This window comes from Malaclemys terrapin, chromosome 14 (assembly GCF_027887155.1).
Source record: "Malaclemys terrapin pileata isolate rMalTer1 chromosome 14, rMalTer1.hap1, whole genome shotgun sequence".
NCBI classification, from domain to species: Eukaryota; Metazoa; Chordata; order Testudines; family Emydidae; genus Malaclemys; species Malaclemys terrapin.
Window position 1 is genome coordinate 20,839,320 of NC_071518.1, and position 24,869 is coordinate 20,864,188.

Here is a 24,869-nt window from a genome sequence, read left to right on the forward strand (position 1 = left end):
ATCTGAAATCCATTTTAATTTTCTAATTGCATTCTCTACTTTTTTGATGTTTTTTTGTTTCTGATTTACAATCATAAATACATAACTAGGTTCTGAATAAATTCAGCCTGGCTACCGAATCTTGGCAGCTCCAGCATATTTTACATATTTGAGTTATGTAAGGATTGGGTTAAAAGGACTAGAGCTTTCAAATGTCCTCTGGGTCCAGAAATCTTTTGGTAACTTTGATCATAAACATGGTTTTAGTGAATAGAGATTAATGGCATTTCATAAATATGTAGACATTTTAAAGATTACTACACATGTTATTCTTAAAGGATGAGAAATGTTTGGAGAAAATAACAATAGAATGCGTCTGTGAATTGTCTCTGTGGTGAGAACTCTAACATTACAATGCAATATTTATCTCAATTTGCTTTATCTTTCGGGATGTTCTTTATTTTTTCATGAGTTGGAGAGGTGAGGAATTTAACAAATGGATCTTTGGCATGTTTTGCATTTTTAAATGAACTTTTGGCTGTACAATTTATTGGCTCATTCCTACTCCTATTGCCATTGACCTCAAAAGGAGAAGGATAAACATCTACGGAACAATTTATAAAATAATTCTGAGTAATTATGATTGTAATTAAATATCTTCAAATTGTCAGACTTCATATTTTTCCTGATTTTTAAATAAAATCTCTGCCAAATATCACATTTCTTTAATTAAAACCAATTTGCAGTGTTTTACAAATAAAATGATGAGTGATAAATAAAAGATAACTTTAAAATGGAAAATGAGATTTAAGGGATTAAACTATCTCACACAAAAACAGGCAAAAAAAATTTGTAGGGCCAGTGTTTTCCTCTCTTCCACAAGTGCAGGTGAGCCAAATCTCATGGATTTGGATGGGGGAGACAATAAAGGGGAAGAGCCATGTGATAGGGCACTATTAGTAGCACCTTAGTCACTGATGTTGCTGCAGTATGAAGTAGGTTGCAGGCTCAGCTATGAGTAATTAAACATTTTCTGTTGGGGAATTATGAGCACCTTGATGATAATCAGTAGGTAAATGTAGTAATTTGAGAATATAAGTAGAAGGAATAGGAAGCAAGGGGTAGATCAGAAGGTGAGACTGGGTTGAGGGCTGAAAGTTGTGTGGAAGCCTGTTATGCTTTATAAGGAAAAAAATATAAATACACATGGTGGAAAGGTAACAACCAGGTGTGTGTTTATGAGTGTGAGGCCACATGAAATGGCCAGGTAGTGAAGTACATTGAGTAGAGACAGGTGCCTTGTGACAAGCTAGCTCTACAGTATGCTCCTATTTTCCCTTCAGACTCCCAAGAAACCCTTCCATGAGGATCTAGAGCCATTGGTGGGGAGGGTCAGTATGTAGGATCTGGTCACTGAGGATTTATACCTATCCAAATTTGTGGGATAAGTGCAAATTACTATAGATCAGTCTACATTAATTTGTTCCCTCTTCACAGATGGACAACCTTTGAATGAGTCTCCAGGAACAACTGCCATTAGAGGAGGTGCCACTACGAATAGATCTTGGGTTGCATGATCTGGCCCTCTGAGAATAACATCTCATGGTATTGTTAATTCAGCTTTTAATCCAAGATATAACTTGGAAGTGTGAAGGCATGTGCAAATGTTTTTTAAAAAGAGTATTGAGATTTTTGTTAACTTCAGCAAAGATTTAAATCTGATTTAAGGAATAGATGAAAGTTTGAGCTATTCATTATTTTATCCTAAATAAGTAGCTCATCCCTTCATTACAATCCAGAAGCATGAACAGATTGTGTTAGCTTCTGAACCCATCACAATTTCAATGTATTTTTTAAAAAACGATTTTGCTCCCTCCTTGTGGTCTTCTGAAGGAAAGATCTCCTGCAGGCACTTGGTAGGAGATTTTTGGTGTCTGCCATCTATGTCCAATTCCAGCAGTAATAATAATGATTGATTTGTGATCCCTAATATTGCTGTGGTTATGCCCCTCTCTCCTCCACTACCATCTGGAGGCTTTCTCTATTGACAAATGAATGGAGTAGAAAAACCTTAACTAGAGAATGTGAAATCTTTATCAGGCGCTGCTGCTATGAACTCCATTCACATGAACTGAGTACAGAAGACCTCTAGTTGGTGCTGTGAGGGGGTCTTAAGCATGGCAATACTAGGTTATGACAAATAATGCACTATTATTGATGATGGAACCTGAAAGTGTCACTGCAAGTGAGTTTATTCTTTTGGGGGGCTAAGCTCACTGATCAGAAGAAGCAGAATCTAGCAGGGATGTGTGTCATTACCTGGAGTACTCCTTTATCTACAGCAGTGCAGCTTTGTTATGAGGTAGTTAATGAGTGCCTTAGCAGCCTCCTGTAGTCACATGATTTATAGCCCCCTAAGACTATAAGTTAGTTTAGTGCATATTTGAATACTAAAAGAAACTAAAGTCTGATATAGATGTGGGAAATATCACTTTATACACCACTCAGCCAAAACGAATATTTAAATTAAATATTCAGCAACTTGTTCCTCAGAGTTTCAAACTCACTGCTGTTCAGCTGTTAGTCTTGAACTAAAAGACTGAAAACTGGCAGTGTAAATACATGCATATTCAGAGTTATATTATGTGACAATGAGACCAATCAGAAGAGCTTTTTGAACTCAGTGCTTAATTTCTTTTTTGCTTTGAGATTTCTCCACTAATGTAGTCTGTCTCCAGGCTGGCAAGCACAGAGAGCTTGAAAAACAAAAGAGGAAAGAAAGCTTGTTGGTCAGGTGGGATTTTTCTAAGGTTCCTCTCTCTGAGGCATGCTCTACACTAGAAAAATGACCTATTGCTGACAATCCATGCAGTTGAACATGGTGTAGCTGCAAGTGTAAACAAAGAGAAACTGTATTCAGCACCATTTCTGTACACTTTGTTTTTGGTTTTAATTTGAACTAAACCATGCTGAACACTAGTTCAGCTCTAGTGATGTGATTTCCTAATGTAGACCAGGCTTCAGGAACTAAGAAAGGCAGCGGATGTGGTGGACCTCTGCTCTTTAGAAGTGTGCCAGCCACAGAGAGCCTGTCCAGGGACAATCCATTCAACTTCTAAATTGAAGAGCACTTATCCTAAAAGGCTAATCCTTATCCAGTCCCATTTTACGGGCATTTCTTTTTAGGTGTGTGGGAAAGTCTGTATGATTAAAAATGTCCCTGATGCCTCAAATATTTGTCCCAGCCAGGGATCCTGCTCATGGTGCCACTTGACATGTGGGGGATTCCCAGGGTTGGGAGAGGAGTCCCAAGTCCTAGCCCACAGCGGGGATGGAGATGTAACCTGTAGATCTCTGTGGGGCTCCTCCCTAGCCAGCCCCATGTCTTCCTCCCTCCTCACTTTCTAATCCCTAGTTTTCTGAGAAGGGCAACTGATGGAGTCCTGCTCCTCTAAACTTCCTTTGTTTTGCTGAAGAGTTCTCTGAACCACAGGAAGTTAATCATATCCAGTGGCTTCATTAGCATCGGAGCTATGCTTCATGTGGGACTCTGCCAGCCAGTTTTCCCTCTCTCTGTTCCTGGTATGGGGTTAGAGAAGAGAGACTGCTGAGCTGTAATATTGGCAGCCCCTGGGTCTGACTGGACTTTCCAAGGTTGCTGGAAGAGAAACTCTTCTGCAACAAATCAAAGGAAGTTTGTCATGGTCTCTAAATGGCTACTATTGTGAGACCAAGTGGTACATGGTGCATGAATGAAAAAGGACATGGAGACATTTATAGAGATAATATATTAATACATAAAGCTAATTACTGTTCAATATCTATTACACACTCTGGGCTAAGTACTGCTCTCATTTATACCATTGTAAATGCAGAATAAGTCAACAAACTTCAGACCCTGAATTTACAACTGTGTAACTGGGAGCATTATCTGTCCCTCTGACTGATATACAGTATAAAGAGAAATACATTAAAAACATTTTTTTGTTAAAACTGGAAAAATTGTTCTTAAATTAATGTTTCAGAATGAAATGAGTAAGGACTTTTTTGATTATAGCATGGGATTGGGAGTCAGGAATCATGGCTTCAATTCCTGAACCTGTTTGATTTTAGACTCCAATTTCCCATAATGGTACTTACTTCTGAAGTGTTTGAAGTTGTGGGTGGAAGGTGCTATGAAAGTGTAAAATATTATTACAAAATTAACTAACACTGACAGACTTAAAATTGTGAATGAAGTGAGTAACAAATGTTTCTGGATGCTTTTCTTTAATCTTGAAAAATTAGGTGAGATTTAAGGTGAACTAAGTAATTTGATTTAAACTTTGAATAAAATTTGTGTTGAACTTCTAAAACTTTATTTTAAATTCTGTCTGAATTTGTTGCAATAGAAATGCAGTTCTGTTGCCAAAGTGACTGTAATATGACCTGTTATTTAACAGATCTGCTTTCTTTGTGTCAGTCATAGCTGCTAACTTAAATGACAATTGGGTTTTTATATTTTATTCCTCTTCATGTTGCAAAGTCACCAGAGCAAAAAGAGGATTGGATTTTATTCCCTCTTCTGCATCAGCAGAATGATTGTTCATTAAATTGAAGTCAGTTATACCTTTACAAACCTATTGGAGGCCAGGGACGGAGGGGGGAGGTTGCATAGTTATGGAAGGACAATGGTCTTGTATAACTGTAGCAGGAGGGCAAAATTTTACCATGAGAGTACACAGTACAGGGCAATGTGTGAATCTAGCACAGTGGTTCTCAAACTTTGTGTACAGGCATCGGGCAACCCCTTTCACACAACAAACCTCTGAGTGTGACCTCCCCTTATAAATTAAAAACACATTTTTTATACTTAACACTATTTTAAATGCTAAATTTATAACCCGATTTAAAATGAAATTTCTCAATGGTTTTAAATTAAGACTAAAATACATTTTATTGAATTATTGTTAAGCAGATTTTTTTTTAAATAGTTACTATTTAATAGGGGGGAGCATGAAGAAACTGTCAGTCACTTTTCATAGTGGATTTAGTGCCCTATTGCTATCCTTACTTCCACAGTTCTGTGTTGCTGTTGGCCATGGGGCTGCCTTAAGAGCTGGGTAGCTGGAGAGCAGCAGCTGCTGGTCAGGCACCCAGCTCTGATCTTTGGGCTGGGAGGGGTGGCTATAGGGGGTAAGGCCAATTTTGGGGTGGCTGTAACCCCTGCAACACCCCCAGCACTGCCCCACCTGTGTCTGACTGTTAAATTTTAAATCTTTTTTTTTTTGCTCAGTGTTCTGATTGATCTGTGATTTAATGTAGCTCTTCAGCTGCTGAACAATCAAGCCCTCTATTGTTGTCTCAGTCTCACCTTTTTAGTCTCAAGACAACAAACCTGTGTCCACAATACTATACTCCCCAGAGTCCAATTTCTTTAAAATGGCGATAATACAAATGCATATTTTGTTTAGGACCCTTGCCATCCCCGGTATGCGCTATCAGCCCCAGTTCGATTCATACAGAGAGCAGGATAATGGAGGCTTGGTTAAATGGGGTTCTACTATACGTTATGTTGCAGCAGAAAGGTGTGTGTGTAATTTAAATCTAGCATTTTAGAAAATTATATATTTTATAGCAGTTGCTTTCTGTTTTGTGCATGTATGAGTGACCCTCACATAATGTGAGCCCCTGAATGTGGATGTGAGAGTGTCCAGAGCTCCGTAGGAGACAGAGATTGTGTGAGAATCAGGGAGAGAAACTCTTTCACAGTGTTTGTGCTTAGGGCCTGTATTGTTCGTATCTGTTTGTCTGTGGGTGAGACACAGAAGAGACTTTGGACGGGGAGGGCATGTGTGCATCCCACTACCCAGCATCTTGCCCGCGGCTCAGGAATAGACACTAATAGCACAAGGGATGAGCCCCCCGTTTCGGATCCCTCTCCGGGAGAGCGCAGCGGCTGCGTATCTTACACTTTAGCAAAACTTTTGCAAGTTTGTCGTGCCACTACAGAAGTAGGTGAGCGGCGAGAGGAGACTTCCGTAGGGCGTGGGGCTGTGACAGTCTCTCCAAGGGGGAGCGTCTGGAGAGACAGACTGAGCGGCAAGGGGGATGGGCCACCAAATCCCCGGGCATCTTCGGCACTAATCCCCCCTTGCTCCCCGCCTCCTGGCCCCTCCCTGACCCTTCAGCTCCTCCGAAGCCGCCCAGCGAAGCACGCCTCGGCACTACACAGCCGGCAGCGAAGGGAGCGGAGCCAGCTTGGTGCCCGGCGGCCGCTCTGCGAGCCCCAAGCAGGCGGGACCCCCGCGCCCTCGGAGGCGACATGGGCTGCCTTGGCCGGCTGCGGCTCCCCTGCTGGCTGCTTGTGTATTGGGCTCTAGCCGCTTCGGACGCCGCCCCCAGGCGGAGACCCTCATTCCACGGCCACGTCCCGGAGAACTGGCCGGCGGGCACGCGGGTGAGCGGGCTGAGCATCCCGCTGACCCGGCTGGGACCGGAGCCCTGGTGCGCCAAGGTGCAGGGGCGCCGCTGGCACCTGCAGCTGCTGGGCGAGGACCACGCGCACTTCCAGGTGGCGCTGCAGGCGCGCTCGGGCCAGGTGTGGCTGCGCACCCGCCGCCCGCTGGACCGCGAGGCGCGGGCGCTCTACGCCTTCCGCCTGGGCTTGTGCTGCAAGCACTGCCCGCCGCGCGGCGCCCCGCCCGCCGAGCTGGCCACCCTCACCGTGCTGGTGCTGGACGCCAACGACAACGCGCCGCGCTTGGCCGGCCCCGGCCCCGGCCCCGGCCCCGGCCCGCCGGGCGGCGTCACCCGGCTCCGCGTCGAGGAGACGCTGGCGCTCAGGTCCCAGGTGTGGCAAGTGCGCGCCGAGGACCCGGACGCGGGCGCCAACGCCGAGGTGCGCTACTTCGCCCGGCCGGGCAGCGCGCACTTCTTCGTGGTGCCGCGCAGCGGCCGCGTGCTGCTGGTGCAGTCCCTGCTCCACGTGCGGGCGCCCATCCCGCTGCGCCTCTTCGCCCGGGACCGCGGGCAGCCGCCCCTGCTCAGCGCCCCCCTGGACATCGAGGTGCTGCCGCAGGTCAAGCAGCTGCCGCCGCCCCAGCGCAGCCGCCGGACCCCGCTCCAGCCCGACTCCCCGCTGGCGCTCTCCTTGCCCGAGGATGCGCGGCCCGGGACTCTGCTGACCACGCTGGCCCCGGCCAGGTTCGCCTCAGCCTGGTTCGAGCTGGTATCTCCGCCCGCAGAGGAGTCCCCGCTGCGGGTGGACAGGGAGAGCGGGGAGGTGACTCTCGCCAGGACCCTGGACAGGGAAGTGTCCGCCATCTGGGAGTTCACATTCCGCGTCCAGGAGAGGCAAGGTACCGCCGGGCCCCTTGTACACACGCCTACGTGGATATGCACAGGCCAGCACACACCATGTACACGCACATGCATGCCGACACGGACACTTAAATGTGTGCATAGAATCATGCACGCACTTACAAACATTTAGGCATGCACCAGTACATACCAAAGTGCATACACACAGACACAAGTGTATATACATAAGTGCACTGGAAATGCAAATAGGCATGCTCACAAGTCTGTGTACATACCTTCATAAGTGCACTTATACATAGATGCAAACACCCAAGGCTATTACAAATATATAGGTGTCTGCCTTTGTCAAGATAACACAGTTGGTAGCATAATGGTTTCTTTTTTATACAACTTGCTACTTGGTCTTGTATGAACTTTGCTAAGTTAGAGAGTGGAAATTATCTGTCACAAATCTAAACGTGTGGTGACCCTGTTTTAGCAAGGAAAATTAGAGCTTTGCTTGCATTTAGCTTTTAAGAAATAGCTAATTCCAAAATAATCATGATGCTGAAGATGGAACAGTTATGTAGCACAAGGAGTTTTATACTATGTCATTTAGAACATAGTCTAAATTGTAGTAATCAGTAATGTAAAAATTGTATAGATACCTGGAAGAGTGACAGTTTTAATGTACAGGCTTTACAGTTCTATAATTTTCAGTATAATGTAAAAAAGATGCAAGGATACCATGATGGCTGAATATTTAAAAGCAATTAGAAATGTTCAGAAACATCAGTGATATCAATATGCAGCATGCTCAATTTATAGGTGATCACACAAAATTATATTATGGAATTAACTGATGTAAATTGTATATATATTTTAAGTAAAGTATATTAAGTATATTGAGTTATTTTTACACTAAAGTAAAGTATTTCTTGTGGCCCTGATCCTGCATGTGCTTCACTTTAAACATGTGAATAGTCCTGTTCAGGTAAATGAGACTTGGCACCTGGCATGCTTCAAGTTAAGAATATGCCTGTTTGCAAGGTTGGCAACATGGTTTATATATTATATGGCTCAATTTTTATGTGAGGATTCTGATGATTCATGGATCCTTATGCAGTTTATACTATCACCAGAAACCCTCAAAATAAATAATCTTATTCAAGTAAACAATATGTGTAATATTTTACACCATTTTATTCACCTTTTGACCGATTTCATCTGATTTTTTTAAAATTCCTATTTCAAATGTGAATTAATAAGCAACACAATTCTTTCTTTACTTGGTTTCGCATTTGGAGCTGTGAAAGTGTAATTAAGCAGATTTCTAATTCAGAATATAGTGCTTACCCCTGGAAATCTAGTAAGTGGACTTTTACATTTTTCATCTTTTTTCATCGTGTGTTTTAGGTTTTATTTTTATTTTAATCTTAGTTTGATATGGAAACTGGACATTTGGGAAATAACTTTCACTGAAATAAGTTTGTTTGATTTCTGCGGAAAGCTCTAGGTTGCCTTTTTTTCTTTATTTCTAAGAGAATTTAATGCTTGTGAAAATTACCAGATGTTCTGCAGTGGACAGGCACTTCCTCTAGCCACAGAACAGGTATAGCAAAGATGGGAATAGTTAGAAACACTTCCCATACTGCCTCTCCCCTTATAGGAGGGACCACTTAGAGGGGTGAGAAGGTAGTTTATTCTAGTCCTGTTAATTCTTTGCTGAGAATGCCAGTGTGGGTTCTAATTAATGTTGGTAGTTTTAATTACATGGATGCTTGTCCCCTGTGAACTGGACTGAGATCACAAACTCATTTCATGTAGGTCACTGATCAACTATCAGAATCAGATCTCTCTTTTTCTCTCTCTGCTTCTGCTGAGCCAGTCATTGTAGTATGTAGGCGCTCGCCATATTGTTACGACTTTTGGTCAGTGTGCTGGGTTGAGTTTGAACCACTAATCGAGAGGTGAAAGACTAAATTTCAAAGCAGGAGCTTTGCCTGTGTTCTATCCTCGTTACCCAATCCTGAACAAGGCTCTATGCCATGTAGGCTCTCATTAATCAGAGACTGTGACAGAAGCTATTGGGTCAATCAGAGTGAACTTCTGGGATTTTCACCCACTCTATCATGTAGCCCAACCTCATCCCTTTGTTGTTGTTACAGTTCTTTCTGTCAGTATCAAAGAGATGCCATTGGAGAAGTGGTAGCTAATCTTGCCCCGGTGACTAAGAGCCTTACCTCTGAGAGGGGGTTTTTACTCTTGTCTGGTCTGAGTAGACATCATTCTGAAATTGCTCTTGAATAAAAGCCTATTGCATGATAGAGTGACATTACCCGAGTTGAAATGTCTAAACAAACAACTTGTCCAGCTTGCCTTTTTTTTTTGGATCTATACCATACTTTCAACAGTTAGCCTGATATGTTTTCCGATTGCATCACTGAACTGATAATAGGTTTCAAGGAACTAGGTTGTGACTGTAAAAGACTTGAGCTGACAGTAATTAATGGTGTGCAGTGCAGACAGTGTTGCTTTGGTGCTGCTGATTTCAAGTTTCTATGCTGTTAAGCCTAAGTTTAAAAATAAAGCTTCCTTTAAACAGTAGTTTCTTTTGGTCAGACAAATATTAATACTGAACTGACATTTTCAAGACTGATAAACTGGACAAATACGTCATTTATTATTTCATGGCATCCCAAAAATGTGCTAGATGTTCACAGAAGATATAAAAGCTACAGTTCCTTCCTTAAAGAGCTTCTACTCCAAATTTCAGAGATGACAGGAGGGAGGCAAACAGAAGGGAGAGGATAGGGCAAGGAAAGAAATCATGCAGGTAATCAATTAAATCCATAAAAACAACGAGGAGTCTGGTGGCACCTTAAAGACTAACAGATTTATTTGGTCATAAGCTTTCATGGATAAAAAACCTACTTCTTCAGATGCATGGAGTGAAAATTACAGATACAAGTATTATTATACACCGGATTCCTCGTTGTTTTTGTGGATACAGACTAACACAGCTACGTCTCTGATAATTAAAACCATGCACATATGGGGATGGTTTTGTGTTTTTAATGAATTTTAAATAAGGAACATGAGGATGATTATAGATAAAGAAGATTGATTCCCTTTTCATAGGTTTGGCAGAAGTGAATTTTCAGGATTAAAATGTGTACAAGGGAATATATTTTACTGAGAATGCAAATATCAGTTTGGGTTGTTTCTCCAATTTATTTGTTTTGCTCTCAGCTTTCATATTGTCTTATCTAAATCATTGCACATGTCAATAAATATCCTAGCACTGAAGGCTTTTTGGTACTAGAGTTCTTATAATTTTAGAATTTGATCAATGTTCAGGTGGTATAAAGTTGCATTAATTCCTTTAGTTTACTTGTTACTTTCTGCCTCCTAATTGCTGTCACCTGGCAGTCTAAGATTTTTAAAACTAACAATAATTAATTCTGGCATTAGTCTCCCCAGCCAAGCAACAATGTCAAAGATAAGATAAGATTCTTAGATGTTTTAGAATCTAAATTCTGCCCTCTTTCTCCGTTTGGTCTTTTTTTTTCAATTCATTTGTAGTCTACAACTTATTATCTAAATTAACCAATAATGGTAAAACACAGTAAGATCAGATTGTTCCCAAGAATATGGATAATTAGAACCTTTGCAATATATTCTGTGTATATAACTAAAACCAGACAAAATCAAGGAGAGTCTGCATTGTGGCTAATGCTATGATGTTCAGGTACTGCACTCGATATGGTATGGTAAATCATACTCACTATTTATATATAAGGAGACTGAGTAGGGATGTAAGAATACTGCTGTGCATTATACACCTGTTGATGATTTTCAAAATCCCATTGAAATTTATTTTATTTTGATTTGTACATATTATTATACATTACCACTAAAAAGTAGTTTAAGTCACTGCACATAGTTCTGTGTTTTCAATTTAAATTATTTTCCACAAGCTGCTCGTTCACATTTTAAAAATGTTTTATTTTAGTATTTTACAGCTGTTGATCTGGCTAAAAATAAGCATTCAGTATATATGAAACAGGAAAAAGTAAAATAAAATATGAATGTCCTCCAAATGTCACTTTTGTGACATAAATAAAAGCATAGTCTCAACCTAAAACTTTATATTTCTTCTTGATATTATCACATATCCTCATTGTCTTTAAGACTAAGTATAAAAAAAAAAGATTGTTCTTGAGAACTACTGTGCATCATTTCCATGACAGTCACCAGATCTTCTAACAGTCTGGTGTGCAGAAAGTATCCCAGATTGTTTTAGTTGTTGCCTCATGTTTTTTTTTTTTTCTAGGCATCATTTGGCAGGATAAACATGTGCTGCCAGGCATGCATCAAAACTTCTCAAAATGGCACCATCCACTACTTGGACTATTTACCAGTCTAATAGTAATATGGAGTCTATTTTCATCTTTGTCCAGCTGATTACTGAATTGCATTAAATAAACTTCAGGGGGCAAATCCTAATGACCTTACTTATTTCTTAGTTTTCATAGGAGTTGTCTCTGAGGAAGGACTTCAGTATTTAGCCCCACAGAAGGATGTATCCTTTCCATTGCAGCCTCACTACGTGCCACGCCACATAGTCCTGTCCCAAATGTGCCAAACTTTTATCCAAAAAAATGCAATTTAGCTTCCTGATGTGTATCTAGTCTATAGTTTACTTTTCCTATGGACCAGTCTATTTTATCTAAGTTCTGCTGTCAACATGCGGCACCCATAATAGAACTAATTGATGAAAAGCTGGCACATAAAGGGAAGTAAACTGCTGGTATGAGACACAACTGTTTCTAAATTGGATGACTTCTGATGGCAGTTTGGTAGCTCATAAACTTAGATTTCATGTAGTCTGCATCTTCTTTTCCATTCCACTTTTGTTTTTCCAATGTGTCTGAAAAGGAGGAAGGAAGAACATATACTTAAATATAGTTTAAAATACCTTTATCATGTATACATTTTTCTCTAGGATAATGGATCGAGGTATTTTCTCTGTTATACTACTAGTCCAGTTTTCTAATGTGGACAACTTAATTAGGGCAGCCAATTCTTTTGGGGCATTCAGAAGTCCACTTGTGCACTTAAATCAGGTATTTAGGAACCTAAATACCAAGTTTTCTTAATTTATTAGTTTTCACAAACTAATAAAATATTACTTATAAACATTAGAAAAAATAAGTGAAAAATACAGTTGAAGAAAATAAAGATGTATCTGACTTTTTTCTTCAAGCCCGTGTAGTAAAAGACATACATCATAAACATCTCTACGATAAAGAACGAAAGCAATACTTTCTCCTGTAAGTTGTTATTTCACACAAAAAGTAACTGGCCTGATTTTTAAAGTCCTACCTAACATTTTTGTGCCTGCAGTTTAGTGGGCACAATTATTTGTGGGTGCAAATGGGGGCATGAAAATGTCCATCTACTTTATTGCATTCATCGATCAGGTAGATTGTCCCATTTACTTCCACAAATAACGGCTTGCAAAATTACAGGCTTCCTTCTCCCTGGGATTCTATCAAAACCCATTGATTAGTCTCTTTGGAGTTAGATGGGGTTGATTTGAATGAGGGGATGGAGAACAGTTGCTTTTCATGTCATCTGCCAGTATCTAGTGGAAATCTATTGATATTAATGCCTGTGCTCCTCCTTCTCTGTAAAGAGGGAGAAAGGTGCAGGCATGGCAGGCTATGGGAGTGGGCTCAAGGGAAGCCCCACTCCCTAAGTAATCTTCCTGCTGAAGAGCGCAAAAGTCAGGTAGCACACACGGCTGCACCATCTGACATTCATCTCCTTTCAGCAGCCTAAGTTTCCAGTCATCTGTTTTCAGGTGAAACATCAGCCATTTGGTGACTCTCCCTAATAAAGGAGAACAATGAGCAACCCTTGATTACTCCAAGGCATTAAAATATCCCACAGCACAATAATGGGAAAATCCAGACATGCCCATGTTGGTGTGGAGAGTCTCACATGTGGCGTGAGTTCTGCTACATGGGCAAATGTTTGCAGAATCTGCACAGGGGATGCTGTCCCCTTGCACAACTTTGCTCCCCAAAGGCTTCCTGTGTGTGGTCATGAAAGAAAGGTTTGAGGATAGGTGGAAGTGGGGGCTGCGGTATGTCAAATATAGTAACAGGGTTGTGGGTAGGCAAGAGATGGTAATTGATCTGCCACTCCCTGGGTCAAACAGCCACTGTCCTTCATTTGCTTAGCCTCTCCCAAATGTATAATACCTGATTCCTTCCAACTCAGTCAAACAATAAATGGCTTACCGTAGCCACCCTTTGCTACATACAATTTGATCTTCAAATAAGTCTCCTGCTCTCAGTTGTATATAATCGCATCATCTGGTCCAAATCTTTGTTGATTTCTTCATTTTGTGCAAGACAGAGCCCTGTTGTGCAAGAGTTCAGATAAGGAGGGACAAACTGGAGTAGTTCCTCAAAAAGAAGAACAGGAGTACTTGTGGCACCTTAGAGACTAACAAATTTATTAGAGCATAAGCTTTCGTGGACTACAGCCCACTTCGGGCTGTAGTCCACGAAAGCTTATGCTTTAATAAATTTGTTAGTCTCTAAGGTGCCTCAAGTACTCCTGTTCTTCTTTTTGCGGATACAGACTAACACGGCTGCTACTCTGAAACCTGGAGTAGTTCCTGTTTCTCTTAGTCCTGTATTAACCCTTCTCCTGCCTATCTGTATGTAAAGTTTTATACACTCCATCACCGGCTACGTTTCTGTATAAGTAAAGGTTTGCATGACTGGACACGTAGGTGCCCACATTTTAAATCTGGCATTTAGTTTTGGCTCCCTGGTATTTTCTCTCTCTTTCAGCCACATATCATATACATAAATTCTTTTTTCTTGCTTCTCATTTGTATTAACATTTGACCAGTATATTTCATGGCTTTCTAATGTCTGCATAGATTTAATACCCATATCTATATTGTGCAGTGGTAATGTCACTGTATTTGATTAACACTATTACAAATATTTATCGGTGGGAGGAAGGTAGAAGATCGTAGCCTGCTAGGCACATAAATATTTTAGTGCAGTTCTAACACTTAATAGAAGAAGGCGTCAGATTCCATTAATGTTTGTGTGGAATGCTTGAAAGATCCTGTCTCTGTAATCCTCTGTCATCTCAAGCTTCTATGACCTTACTTCATCCCTGGGCATTAGCTGTGTAATCTCCCCTCATTCACTTTTTTTCTTATCAGAGGATTTACTTAGGGTGATGTTTGGCAGGCTCTCCAAGTAGTTAACATCACTCTGTTACATTTTATGTGTATTTGTATTCTTTAAACCAATACATAATGTGGCAAGATCACCAGTTTTATAGTATTTGCCTATTTTAAGCACTGAAGGTTTTAATTAAAGAAGTCTAAGTATCATCTGTTTTAATTTTATCCAAGGCCTTAGTCACTTACTAACTGTATTGATTCTCTGAGGATCATCCCTAAGAATTAAGATCAGTAGCTTCTGGTTGATGTTTTGTCTTTTAAAATGTTTATCTGTTCTAGGGACACTTTACCAGTTGTCTTAAAAGAAAATGATGCTAGGTTAAAATTGGAATTACTTAGCTATGAAAACGTAATTATTTTTATGATCACTTTTATGCTATTATGTTTAAAGAAAAATGTACATTTACTGTGTGCATGTCTTTACTGTAGAAGTTATTTATAATTCTGGAATGTTACTGGTTTGTAAATAGCATGAAAAGGAATATAATACAAGAAACATTTAAAACACCATCCTAACGTTTATGCAGACAGGAGATTTAGATGCTACATGTTTTCTATTGCAAACAGTCTGATTAAAAATATCTTTGTGAAACTACTAAACCGTGAGCACCAAAGCTGTTTAGATCTACTATCTGTTCTTTGTAGAAATTAAGTGTTTGGGATAAAGAAGTCAGTTTTTTTTAAGATCTAACTGAATTTCAGCACAAATCTGTTATGGAAGAAGTAAATTGTCGAACATATGGGTAGAATCTTTCTTTATTAAAGCTGGTTTATAACATTTCAAATTAGAGATCAGTTCTGACTGATATATCAACTATGTTGCACTTCAGTTGATTATTAAACAGTTTGAATTCAGTTCATCCTGATTTCATTTTCTCACAGGTTTATTTAGCTTCTCACAATCACAAGTCTAACTTCTAAAATTAAGTGGAATGCCTTTAAACATTTTAATGTAGTTGAGGCATTCTATGTTTCATAATAAAATAAAAGGAATTGTTGATACTTTTCTCCCACAGTAAATCAACATTTTGACTTGATACCACAGTCCATTAGTTAATTCAGTTATTGTTACTTCAAGACAAGTCTTTTAAGGTAGTATTTGTGAGTTTTAATTGTTTGCTAGTTACATTATCCAGTGAAACAAAAGAATTTCAAGCATCAACCCAACCTAATTTTTTCTTAGTTCTTGTTTATAAAAAATCTCAAACACAAAAATCCAACCATCGTAACGACATTTTATTTGAAAAAAAAAATAGGAGCAGTCTGCAAAGATTTATGCACATGCTTAATTTTAAGCACATGAAATAGTCCAGTTGACTTCAGTGGGAATTGCACAGGGCAGAATTGGGTTCAGGAAGCTGCTGAGTTTTTAAGGATAGTCCTTGTTTTCTATCATCTCTCCTTGCCTTTCACTTTATGAAGAGGGTTACTGGGGTACAATCCTTTTAAAAACACAAATAGTAACATTAGTTTCTAGCCCTGCCTTGTCAACTTCACCCTCATATGCTACGGAACTATTTAACAATCCCAGATTGGTCGTGGAAAGCCTCCCAAGCTCATAATTAGTACCCCCTTTGCAAATCATTTGTTGTTTTTTTCTGTTTAATCTTATAGATAACATTTAAGGTCATCTACCAAGTTTTCAATTTTTATGAGACACTACAGAGTATTTCATAACGAATACAATTTTTGCAACTGTATTATATCAATCATATTTTTATGACGCAAACTTGAAGACAGCAGTGTCTGCCCTCTTTCCTGTGATTCTTCTTTGAATGCTGATCCCAGGGCTGGCTCCAGGCAACAGCTGAGCAAGCTGGTGCTTGGGGCGGCAGATTGTTGGAGGCGGCATTCTGCCCAATCCTAGGGCGGCACAGCTGCCTTTTTTTTTTTTTTGTTCCACTCCAGCTTCCCTGTAGGGGGCGGCGGCGCGGAGAACCAGAGCGCCCTGCAGGGCAGTCCTCTTCTTTCCCTCCCTGCTGACCGGAGCGGAGCCCTCGCGGCAGGAGGCGGCGCAGCGGGAGGGGCCGCGTGGCAGCGCCCCTGCTATAGCCCTGGCCGCCCCCTTCTCTCTCTCTCCCGCCCGCTCCCTCTCCTTCCCCCCTCCCCCTAGCCGGTCCCCCTGCACCCGTGCTCCGCCCGCGCCGCAGGTGGGTTTTTTTTTTTTTCGTTTTGCCGTTCTGGCCGCCCTGTTTTTTTTGTTTTTGCTTGGGGTGGCCAAAAAGCCAGAGCCGGCTCTGGCTGATCCCTATGTGTATTTCACATGTCGGTATGCAAGCACTCTGTGTGCATGAAATTGGAGAATGTGCAAGTAGTGTCCGTTGGTCCGCACCTGCACTTTGGCGCTCCTTGTGATAGTACCTAGTGTATAAGGGGAGGTGCGGAGGAACCACTTGCCCAGTTCCTTCTTACTTCCACATGGCCTCAGTCGGAATCCTCTGTGTTTGAAGCTTCTTTGTCTTCCTATCTGTAAATATTTTGTAAGTGATTTTAGTGTTTACAATTTTTAGTGCTTTAGCAGTTTTACACTTAATGTAGTTTTCCCCCCAAGGGACCCTTCCTATTCTCCCCCCGCCACATACCTCAGGAGAGGGACTATGCTCAGAGTCCCAGGGTTTAAGAAGTATGTCTCCTGCCCTCGTTTGTGCAGGGAGCAGCCCGTAATGTGAAGGAGGAGTATGGGTGCCAAACCCGAGTGGTTAAAAATCATGAGATTTAAACAAAAAAAAAAAGTTTTTGGAGTTAATTTTATTTGCCTTCTGACTTCAGAGCATTTAGACTTCACATTTTCTCTCCAACCACGAGTGCTACTTACTTTAAGTAAGAAATGGAAGCTGAGCGATTCAGCTAACCCCAGGACTCCAGTAGCTGTGACTTTAAGAAAAATATAAAATGTCACAAGACTCATTACAAAATTAGGAGAGTTGGTAACATTGTGAAATAGATGATTCATTTATCTTTCCATCCTAACCACTATGATTAATTGGCTGCTATGATGAGTGTAATTAAGATTTTAACTGAGGAGGAAAAAATGGAAACCAGACAAACATTTTAACTATAGTTGGGTTTTTTGGGAAACTGAAATTTTAAAAAACAGGTTGGCGAGCATTTCTATACTGTCCAAATTTAACTTTCTTAATCCTAGTATGTCTTTCCGTGGGCATAATGTTTCATAGCTAAACCAACTTTGGAGAGAAGGTGATGTGCACATTCTTCTAATCTGTTACAAGTCCCTGCATGAGCCATCAATCAAAGGAAATAAATCTATCAGGTATAGCCAACAACTGATCAAAGGAGTAAGTTCAAAGCAAGACTAAGTGTGTTTCTGGCTTGATATCCCTTTCAGTATATCATCCAACATAACTTAAGGTCACTGTACACATTCCCGCCATAATGGACATCTCAATTTCATGCAATAATTTCCCCTCTTACACCAAGATAGGTTAAAGGTAATACAGGTCAACTGAACCTGTCTTTTTGGTTTAATACCTACAGAAAGAAGCATCTCCATATGTCCTGTAGATAGGAAGGTTGTTTTTTTTTTTAATAATATCCCAACCAAATTCTACTATTTTTAGTTATTTATTCAGGCTGATCCTTCTGTCTTTCATGAATTTTAATAGCAAACAGATTTGACTTGTTGGTAGGTTCTTATACAGTATCGAAGTCAAACCCTTCTTGGGCTGCAGTAGTAGCTGCAACAACTGTTTTGTCTTTAGAATGGCCTCAAAGTAGACTTTATATCATTCATATGATGTCTGACCTGAAATTTTGATAATAAAGTAGTTTAGTAACTTTTTCTGGGTGTGATCAGTTGACATTGCTACTTGAGCAATTATTAGATATGTTGAGCCTATTTCTAAAGTTATTCTTATTTAGGCAAAGACTCACTTTTACATCATTTCTCTTGATTTTTAGTCTTTCTTCCTTAATCATGAGAGCAGCCACCCCGCATTTATATAAAATCTTAGGACCAGACTCTGTGTCTCACTAAACTCCTTTTGTGCTGCTCCCATGGCACAAAGGGAGCAGAGACTGAGTGTATTTCTCTTGTTTGGGTTCCCCCAGAGTGGGGGAGCAGGTATAGAGCCAGCATAGAGTTATGAGCTGGGTGAAAACTTATGGGTTGAGTTAAAACCTCATTCAAACTGATATGTGAATGAGCCCTTCATTTAAGATAGTTGTAAAAGACAGTTTAGGGGCCACAGCTAAAACAAAGCCTAATAGTCTGCCCAGAAACTAGTACCATGTAGATGGAGGGGTCCATTGGGTATTGCGATCAGGGGTAGGTGTGTGCTTGTGTGGGAGAGTGTAGAGGACACACAGACACTAAGAAATTGAGAAAAGAACAAGAATGGGGAGGGAGAGGCAAAAAGCAAGAGAACCAAGCAGGAGACTGCAAACGCAGTGTGATGGTAGAAGAAGCTAGAAAGAGAGCTTTTGAGTCTGGTGTTGGTTAAAGAGGCCTAGGGACTTTTGTTCTTGGTTTCTCCTGTGTTTGTTCATTCCTTGTAAGTAAACACAATTGCAGAGAAGAAAATACCAGACTCCATCACTTGATTCATTCCCAGTCTGATAATCCAAAATTGCTGGACCTTCTATTTCTTAAAGGAGAAGACCACCCTGTTATAGAGGGCATATTGGAGTGTATAAGAGTGTGCCAAACTCTGGCTGTCCTCAGCTGGCATACTGTCCATTAGCATTACCAGCTGGCATGGTTAATAGCACTCCATAGGCTGTCCTAAAATCGGCCAGAGCTGGTGCAAAACTGGCCTGGGATTCAGGGAGACATTAATGACAGTTGTGTCCTCCCTCCACCCCTGTTCTGTATGCATGCTGAAAAAAAATGGTGAGGACATACTTGTGGATGCAAAATTTGGGATAGTTTTGAGGCCATCTGATAACTTAGATTCTGGTGGGGCTTGTATTGGTATCTTGTGAAAGGCCATAATTAATTACTCAAACCATTCAGGCCTTCTTGCAATTCACTTTAAAGAAATACCAAATTCATTAAATAAAATGTGCTCAAAGGTTTGACATGGGAGGAAAAGAATTATGTTGATATAGGAAACAAATACATCAGAGCAAAGAGAGACAACTATCACAGATTAGTGTAGATATCATGAAGATAATGTGCTTTCACTCTTGAAGAAGAGTTCAGTCTGCCTGTTAATTCATGACGTAGCAGTAGGGGCAGCTTCTTAGGAGGATGTAAATATTATGTTCTTCCAGTGGAGTAATGGGGGCTTGTTAACAGTATTAAAAAACTGTGATGATAATACAGTCTTGAATGGATGAAATCCCACTGTGAATCTTTATAACAGTAAGAAGTAAAGTTCAAATTTGGAGACTTAGTTAACCTTTCTGTTGAAGAATTTGATCTACATCTGTGTCCCTCTTACTCTAATTGAATTGGTGTAACAGTAACTACATGTTTAAAACATTCAAATTATATTTTATTTCAAATAAGAGTGGCTTAAATAGCTGAGCTGACACTGAAAATCCCTCTAAATAAGCTTTAAACCAGTTCTTCATATTTCAGTTAGAGAAAGTGGAAGATTACTTTGCTGTTTTTTAAATAAGACAATGAAGGATTACAATAAATGTTGAATTGTGTTGGTTTGTTGAAAATGTGGTGGCCAATAGAACACTTGTTTTTGATGACTTAATCCTGTTAACATCATTTGAATTATACTAAGAATCAGTCAAATATAACTTCAAGGTTTAGAGTAAACTCTATTCTCTAATCTATCACTTAAAGACTTGTCTGTTCTTCCTACATGCATAAGGCCTTCTGCAGAAGTCAGTGGGTGTTGTGTGAACACTGGAAGAACCGAATAGGCTTGAAAAGTGTGGTTCAGAGAGGAAAATGTAGCTCTGCAAATTCAATTTTTGTATCCAGTTTTGTAAGGAGATATACTGAAAAATATTTGAATGTATTTGATTAATTATAGAAATAATTAAGGAGATTCTGAAAAGAGTGTTCCAGGATAATTTTTCATCTTCTAATTTTGCAACTGGTAAATTGCATATGTATATGCACATAAATGCAAAATCCACATTTGCACAGACACATTGGGTAGACTTGCAAATACTTGATTTGTGCATTCAAATGCAGGTTTTGTATGTGCAAATGGAAATTTATGCATGAAGATTTAGAGACAAGTTTGAGACCAGTTGGGAATCTGTCTACCCATGTCCACTAAAGATATCTGTGCTATACAAGTAGAGAAAGAATTGAACAGAACCATTCTGGGCTAATATGCAGAAAAACAAATGCAACTGCGCAAGAAGTTTAATCATTTATTTTCCAATGTTTATTCATAGACGTAGATTAAATCCATTATACATAACATACCTATTTTATTGTTTGTCCCTGGGGGTGCATTAATGCTTACTGGAATGTGGTTTTCTTCCAGGGCACTGTAATCAGGTTTGACAGCTGCTGCAGTGATGTGTGCCAAAACAAATTGTAGTTATTTTTCGTCCTTTCTCCAGTAAACAACTTATCCCCAGAATGAACCACCTTAATGAGAAATAGTTTGAAAACCTTTTGCTAACACTTTTGTAATTCTTGGCTAAGGGTACCATCAATCTGGTGAGGATGGATATGTCAGAAGGATGGTGCAGTTGCTAGGATGCTAGCCTAGGACATAGGAGACCTAGGTTCAGTTCTCTACTACACCTTTCCAGTGTGACCTTGGGCACTTCCCTTAGACTCTCTGTGCCTCAGCTTCCCATCTATAACGGGGATAATAGTACTGCGCTGTCTCATAGGGGTGTTTTGAGGCACTCAGACACTAGGGCAATGGGCACCATATAAGTATCTAAAATAACTCTGAATGTGATCAGTTATATTTAGCCATTGTTCAAAGTGCATGATTGACAACACTAAAACCGAAAGCCTCTCTTTCTTCCAATAAGAGAGAAGAAAAGAGAACTAAAGATAGATCATGCTGCCTGATGACATGATATTCCTCTGTAGCATAGCATTGTTATGGCAATGAGCATAATATATACGTATCTACTTGGATTTCTGTATATAAGGTTCAATGCAAGATTCCCAATAATACCATGCTACTGTGTGCCTAAACACTGTTCTTGACTGAGCAGTTGTATTATGGGCAGGGCTGGAGCACCACCTGTTATAAAAGTTGCTCTGCACTTCCCATTATTATAAGACTCTGTTTTCAGTTGCTTATTTGCCAGACTTTAACCATTTGGGCTGACATTTTCCATGCTGGATGTCTGCCTCAGGCTGAATTTTAATGGTGTGTGTGTGTGTGTGTGTGTGTGTATATTTCATTATATATAATGAAAGAGCATACTATGTTGCTAAGACTGTCAGTTGTGGTGGTAGTGCATTTTTGTCATTTGGATATTGGACGGAGGCTCCCAGTTCATTTCAAATTGACTGGTTATACTGCTAAACTAGGCTAAATTCCATGTACAAGTCTCCCGAATCTAACAGTTTCCTCACCCTGAAATACTTTATCATCTGCCCATAACATGTTCTAGATACTAATTCTCCCATCCATTGAAACAGCACTTGTTACTGAAATAATTAAGTTTTGGTGACAGTATATATGTATGTAAATTTAAAAAAAAAATAGGACCAAACAAACGTCACTGAAGGAATAAAATAGGACTTGTAGCAGTATATTTTAAAAGACAATTTCAAGATAGTTCATTGTAAAAATGCAGAGCAACTGGTACTTGCTTAACTGATGTAAGTTAACTCTCAACAATAACATACTTTGGCAATAGTTCAGCATTTACTTGGAGACATGATTTGTTATTTTAAGATGCCTTCTGTGATCATTAATATACACTTTTTCATTTCATGTCCAGGCCTGCTTGATTTTGCTGCCTAAAAGTCACAACAGATGGATGCCACATTGAGGTGTGCCTAATAGAATGAATATCTCTCCACTGTCTTTTAATTGTTTATTTATATTAAGATACATCCTGCCATGATCATTCTTCTATAATTATTTTTTAACTTTTAACTTTCTGGTTTATTTTAAGTGCTCTAGCTTTTAAAATAAAAGTTCATTGAGTGTAAGGAAGAGAGAGACATGACAGACTGACATTGTGTTAGCTACAAGCAAGGTAAAGTGTATTAGAAGAGAATATGGGCTGTCCACATCTCGATCCCATCAAAGTTATCTCGTTAGAAGGCTTATGTTTTATGAATGAGCAAAATACTGTGCTTAAGAATAAAGTCCATCATATATTGCATGAGTTTCTAGAACTGACAGTGGAGAAATGTTTGTGCATGATTGTTCTACTTTTTGGAAAAGTACATGTTCAGATTGGGTGCAATTACCAGTAACTTTCATCTCTGTTGAACTATTAAAATGGAAACAGAGATTTCTCTTGGTTAGAGTGGGGATTTTGTGAGTTGTTTCTGGAAATATATCTTACTCAGCTTGAAGTCAATAGAAGTTTTGCATGCACAAACGTTGTAGGATTGGGCTTTTATAAAAGTTCAGTATTTTAAAATTATTTTGTAGAAAACAAGAATAAGCAGTTATGTAAAAATTAACAAGAAAATAGAATGAACAAGGTTTTCGTAGGTTTAAGACTGAACAATTAATGGAACTTTAAATTTTTAAAAACTTTTGTGTAACTGGGGCAATTGTATGTCTGATCAACTTCAAAAAGTAAAAAAAGTAATATCTTGAACACTTCATGTGCTGATAGATTACACTTTTTTATGCAGGCTGGAATGCAATAGCAATATTGACCTGAAGGCTTGCAAGGCTTTTAATGCTCCCATAATCTTATTTTTTAAGTAAATTGAAATGACCTAAAAATGCCAAGAGCAACCTAACTTCTCACCCGTTATTGTTTAATCATAATAATACAATACCTCTTCTCTCAATAAAAATCAAGGAATGTAGAGTATCTGTCCATAATTGTGGAGACATGCTCATTCAAGTATATATTCTATATTGTCAGATTTTTTTTTTTTAATCAGAATCACTGGCACTGTCAGTTTTATCAATTATATTGATGCAGAGAAGCATTCATTTTTAATGAATATGAGTATTTTTGTTTTCAAGCCAAATCTTACAGAAGTAGCCATTGGATTTGTGAGAGGGATGATAAAGTCAGACAGTACTAATGAAATCAGAAGTCTGAAAATATGTTGAATTTCACAGATTGACAGCATCTTTTATGATTTGACATGTGAAAGTAAACAGGGTTAGAGGCAAACCCCAGCCCATAGTATCTAAAATCACAACTCAGACTATTTCATCACAGCTGATTTCCAGGTTTGGTTTGTCCTATGTCGCACTTAGAATGTATAGTCAAGTGGGTGATTTTTAAAATATGGACCAAAAAACTCCACTCTTTTTTCCTTTGTCTAAATAATACATACACAATGGGGATTTGGATTTACAAATGCTGCATCAAATGAAAATCATGTTAGTATATATCATTATTTTGAGTTATTTCTATTTTCCCAGTACACTTAAAATTTTAATTTAATTGGTTAAAAATAGTGATGTATGATCAGAGTAGTTCTTTGAAGACTGGAAATTCTTAGCAGGCTTTTTAATATTTAAATATTATTTACATTTCACATAATGCAATAGATGTGCAGAGTCCATAAAATATAGTTTTCATGCATTTTTTGTAGATGATAATTTCAGATGTATAACAAATTTATAGTATTTCAAATATTGTCTGCAAGATGTTTAACACCAGATTGGCTCTAGCCTTAGTGCGCCTGTAGGAATAGGAAGAGGGAAAGTGTGAGAAGATGGGTGGGGGGAAAAGTGCAAGGAGCTTTTCACTCAGTTTCAGTGTCCCAGGCAAGGGCTAGGGACTATGACAAACCTAAAGAGAAAGTGAGAGACCTGAAAAGAGCAGAACTGGCTACAGTTTTCAAAAATCACTAGTGAATTTGGGTGCCTTAGTTTTCAGGTGCCCAACTTGAGATCCCCTAGTGAGACATGACTTTTAGGCCTGGTCTACACTAGGCGTTTATGTCGAAGTTAGCGCCGTTACATCGAATTAACCCTGCACCCGTCCACACCGCGAAGGTATTTAGTTCGACATAGAGGTCTCTTTAATTCGACTTCTGTACTCCTCCCCGACGAGGGGAGTAGCGCTAAATTCGACATGGCCATGTCGAATTAGGCTAGGTGTGGATGGAAATCGACGCTAATAGCTCCGGGAGCTATCCCACAGTGCACCACTCTGTTGACGCTCTGGACAGCAGTACGAGCTCGGATGCTCTGAACTGCCACACAGGAAAAGCCCCGGGAAAATTTGAATTTGAATTCCTTTTCCTGTCTGGCCAGTTTGAATCTCA

At 39.6% G+C, this 24,869-nt stretch overlaps 1 protein-coding gene across 1 annotated transcript in view; it reads left to right on the top strand.

Moving 5' to 3' along the window:
• The first annotated feature begins 6,283 nt into the window (after window positions 1-6,283).
• The window catches only part of LOC128849079 (neural-cadherin-like), a 117,095-nt gene continuing 98,509 nt past the window's right edge, over window positions 6,284-24,869 (top strand). Inside the window, exon 1 of the mRNA XM_054049454.1 lies at window positions 6,284-7,319. Within this exon, the coding sequence (XP_053905429.1) occupies window positions 6,284-7,319 (1,036 nt within the window). The remainder of the gene's footprint in view (window positions 7,320-24,869) is intronic.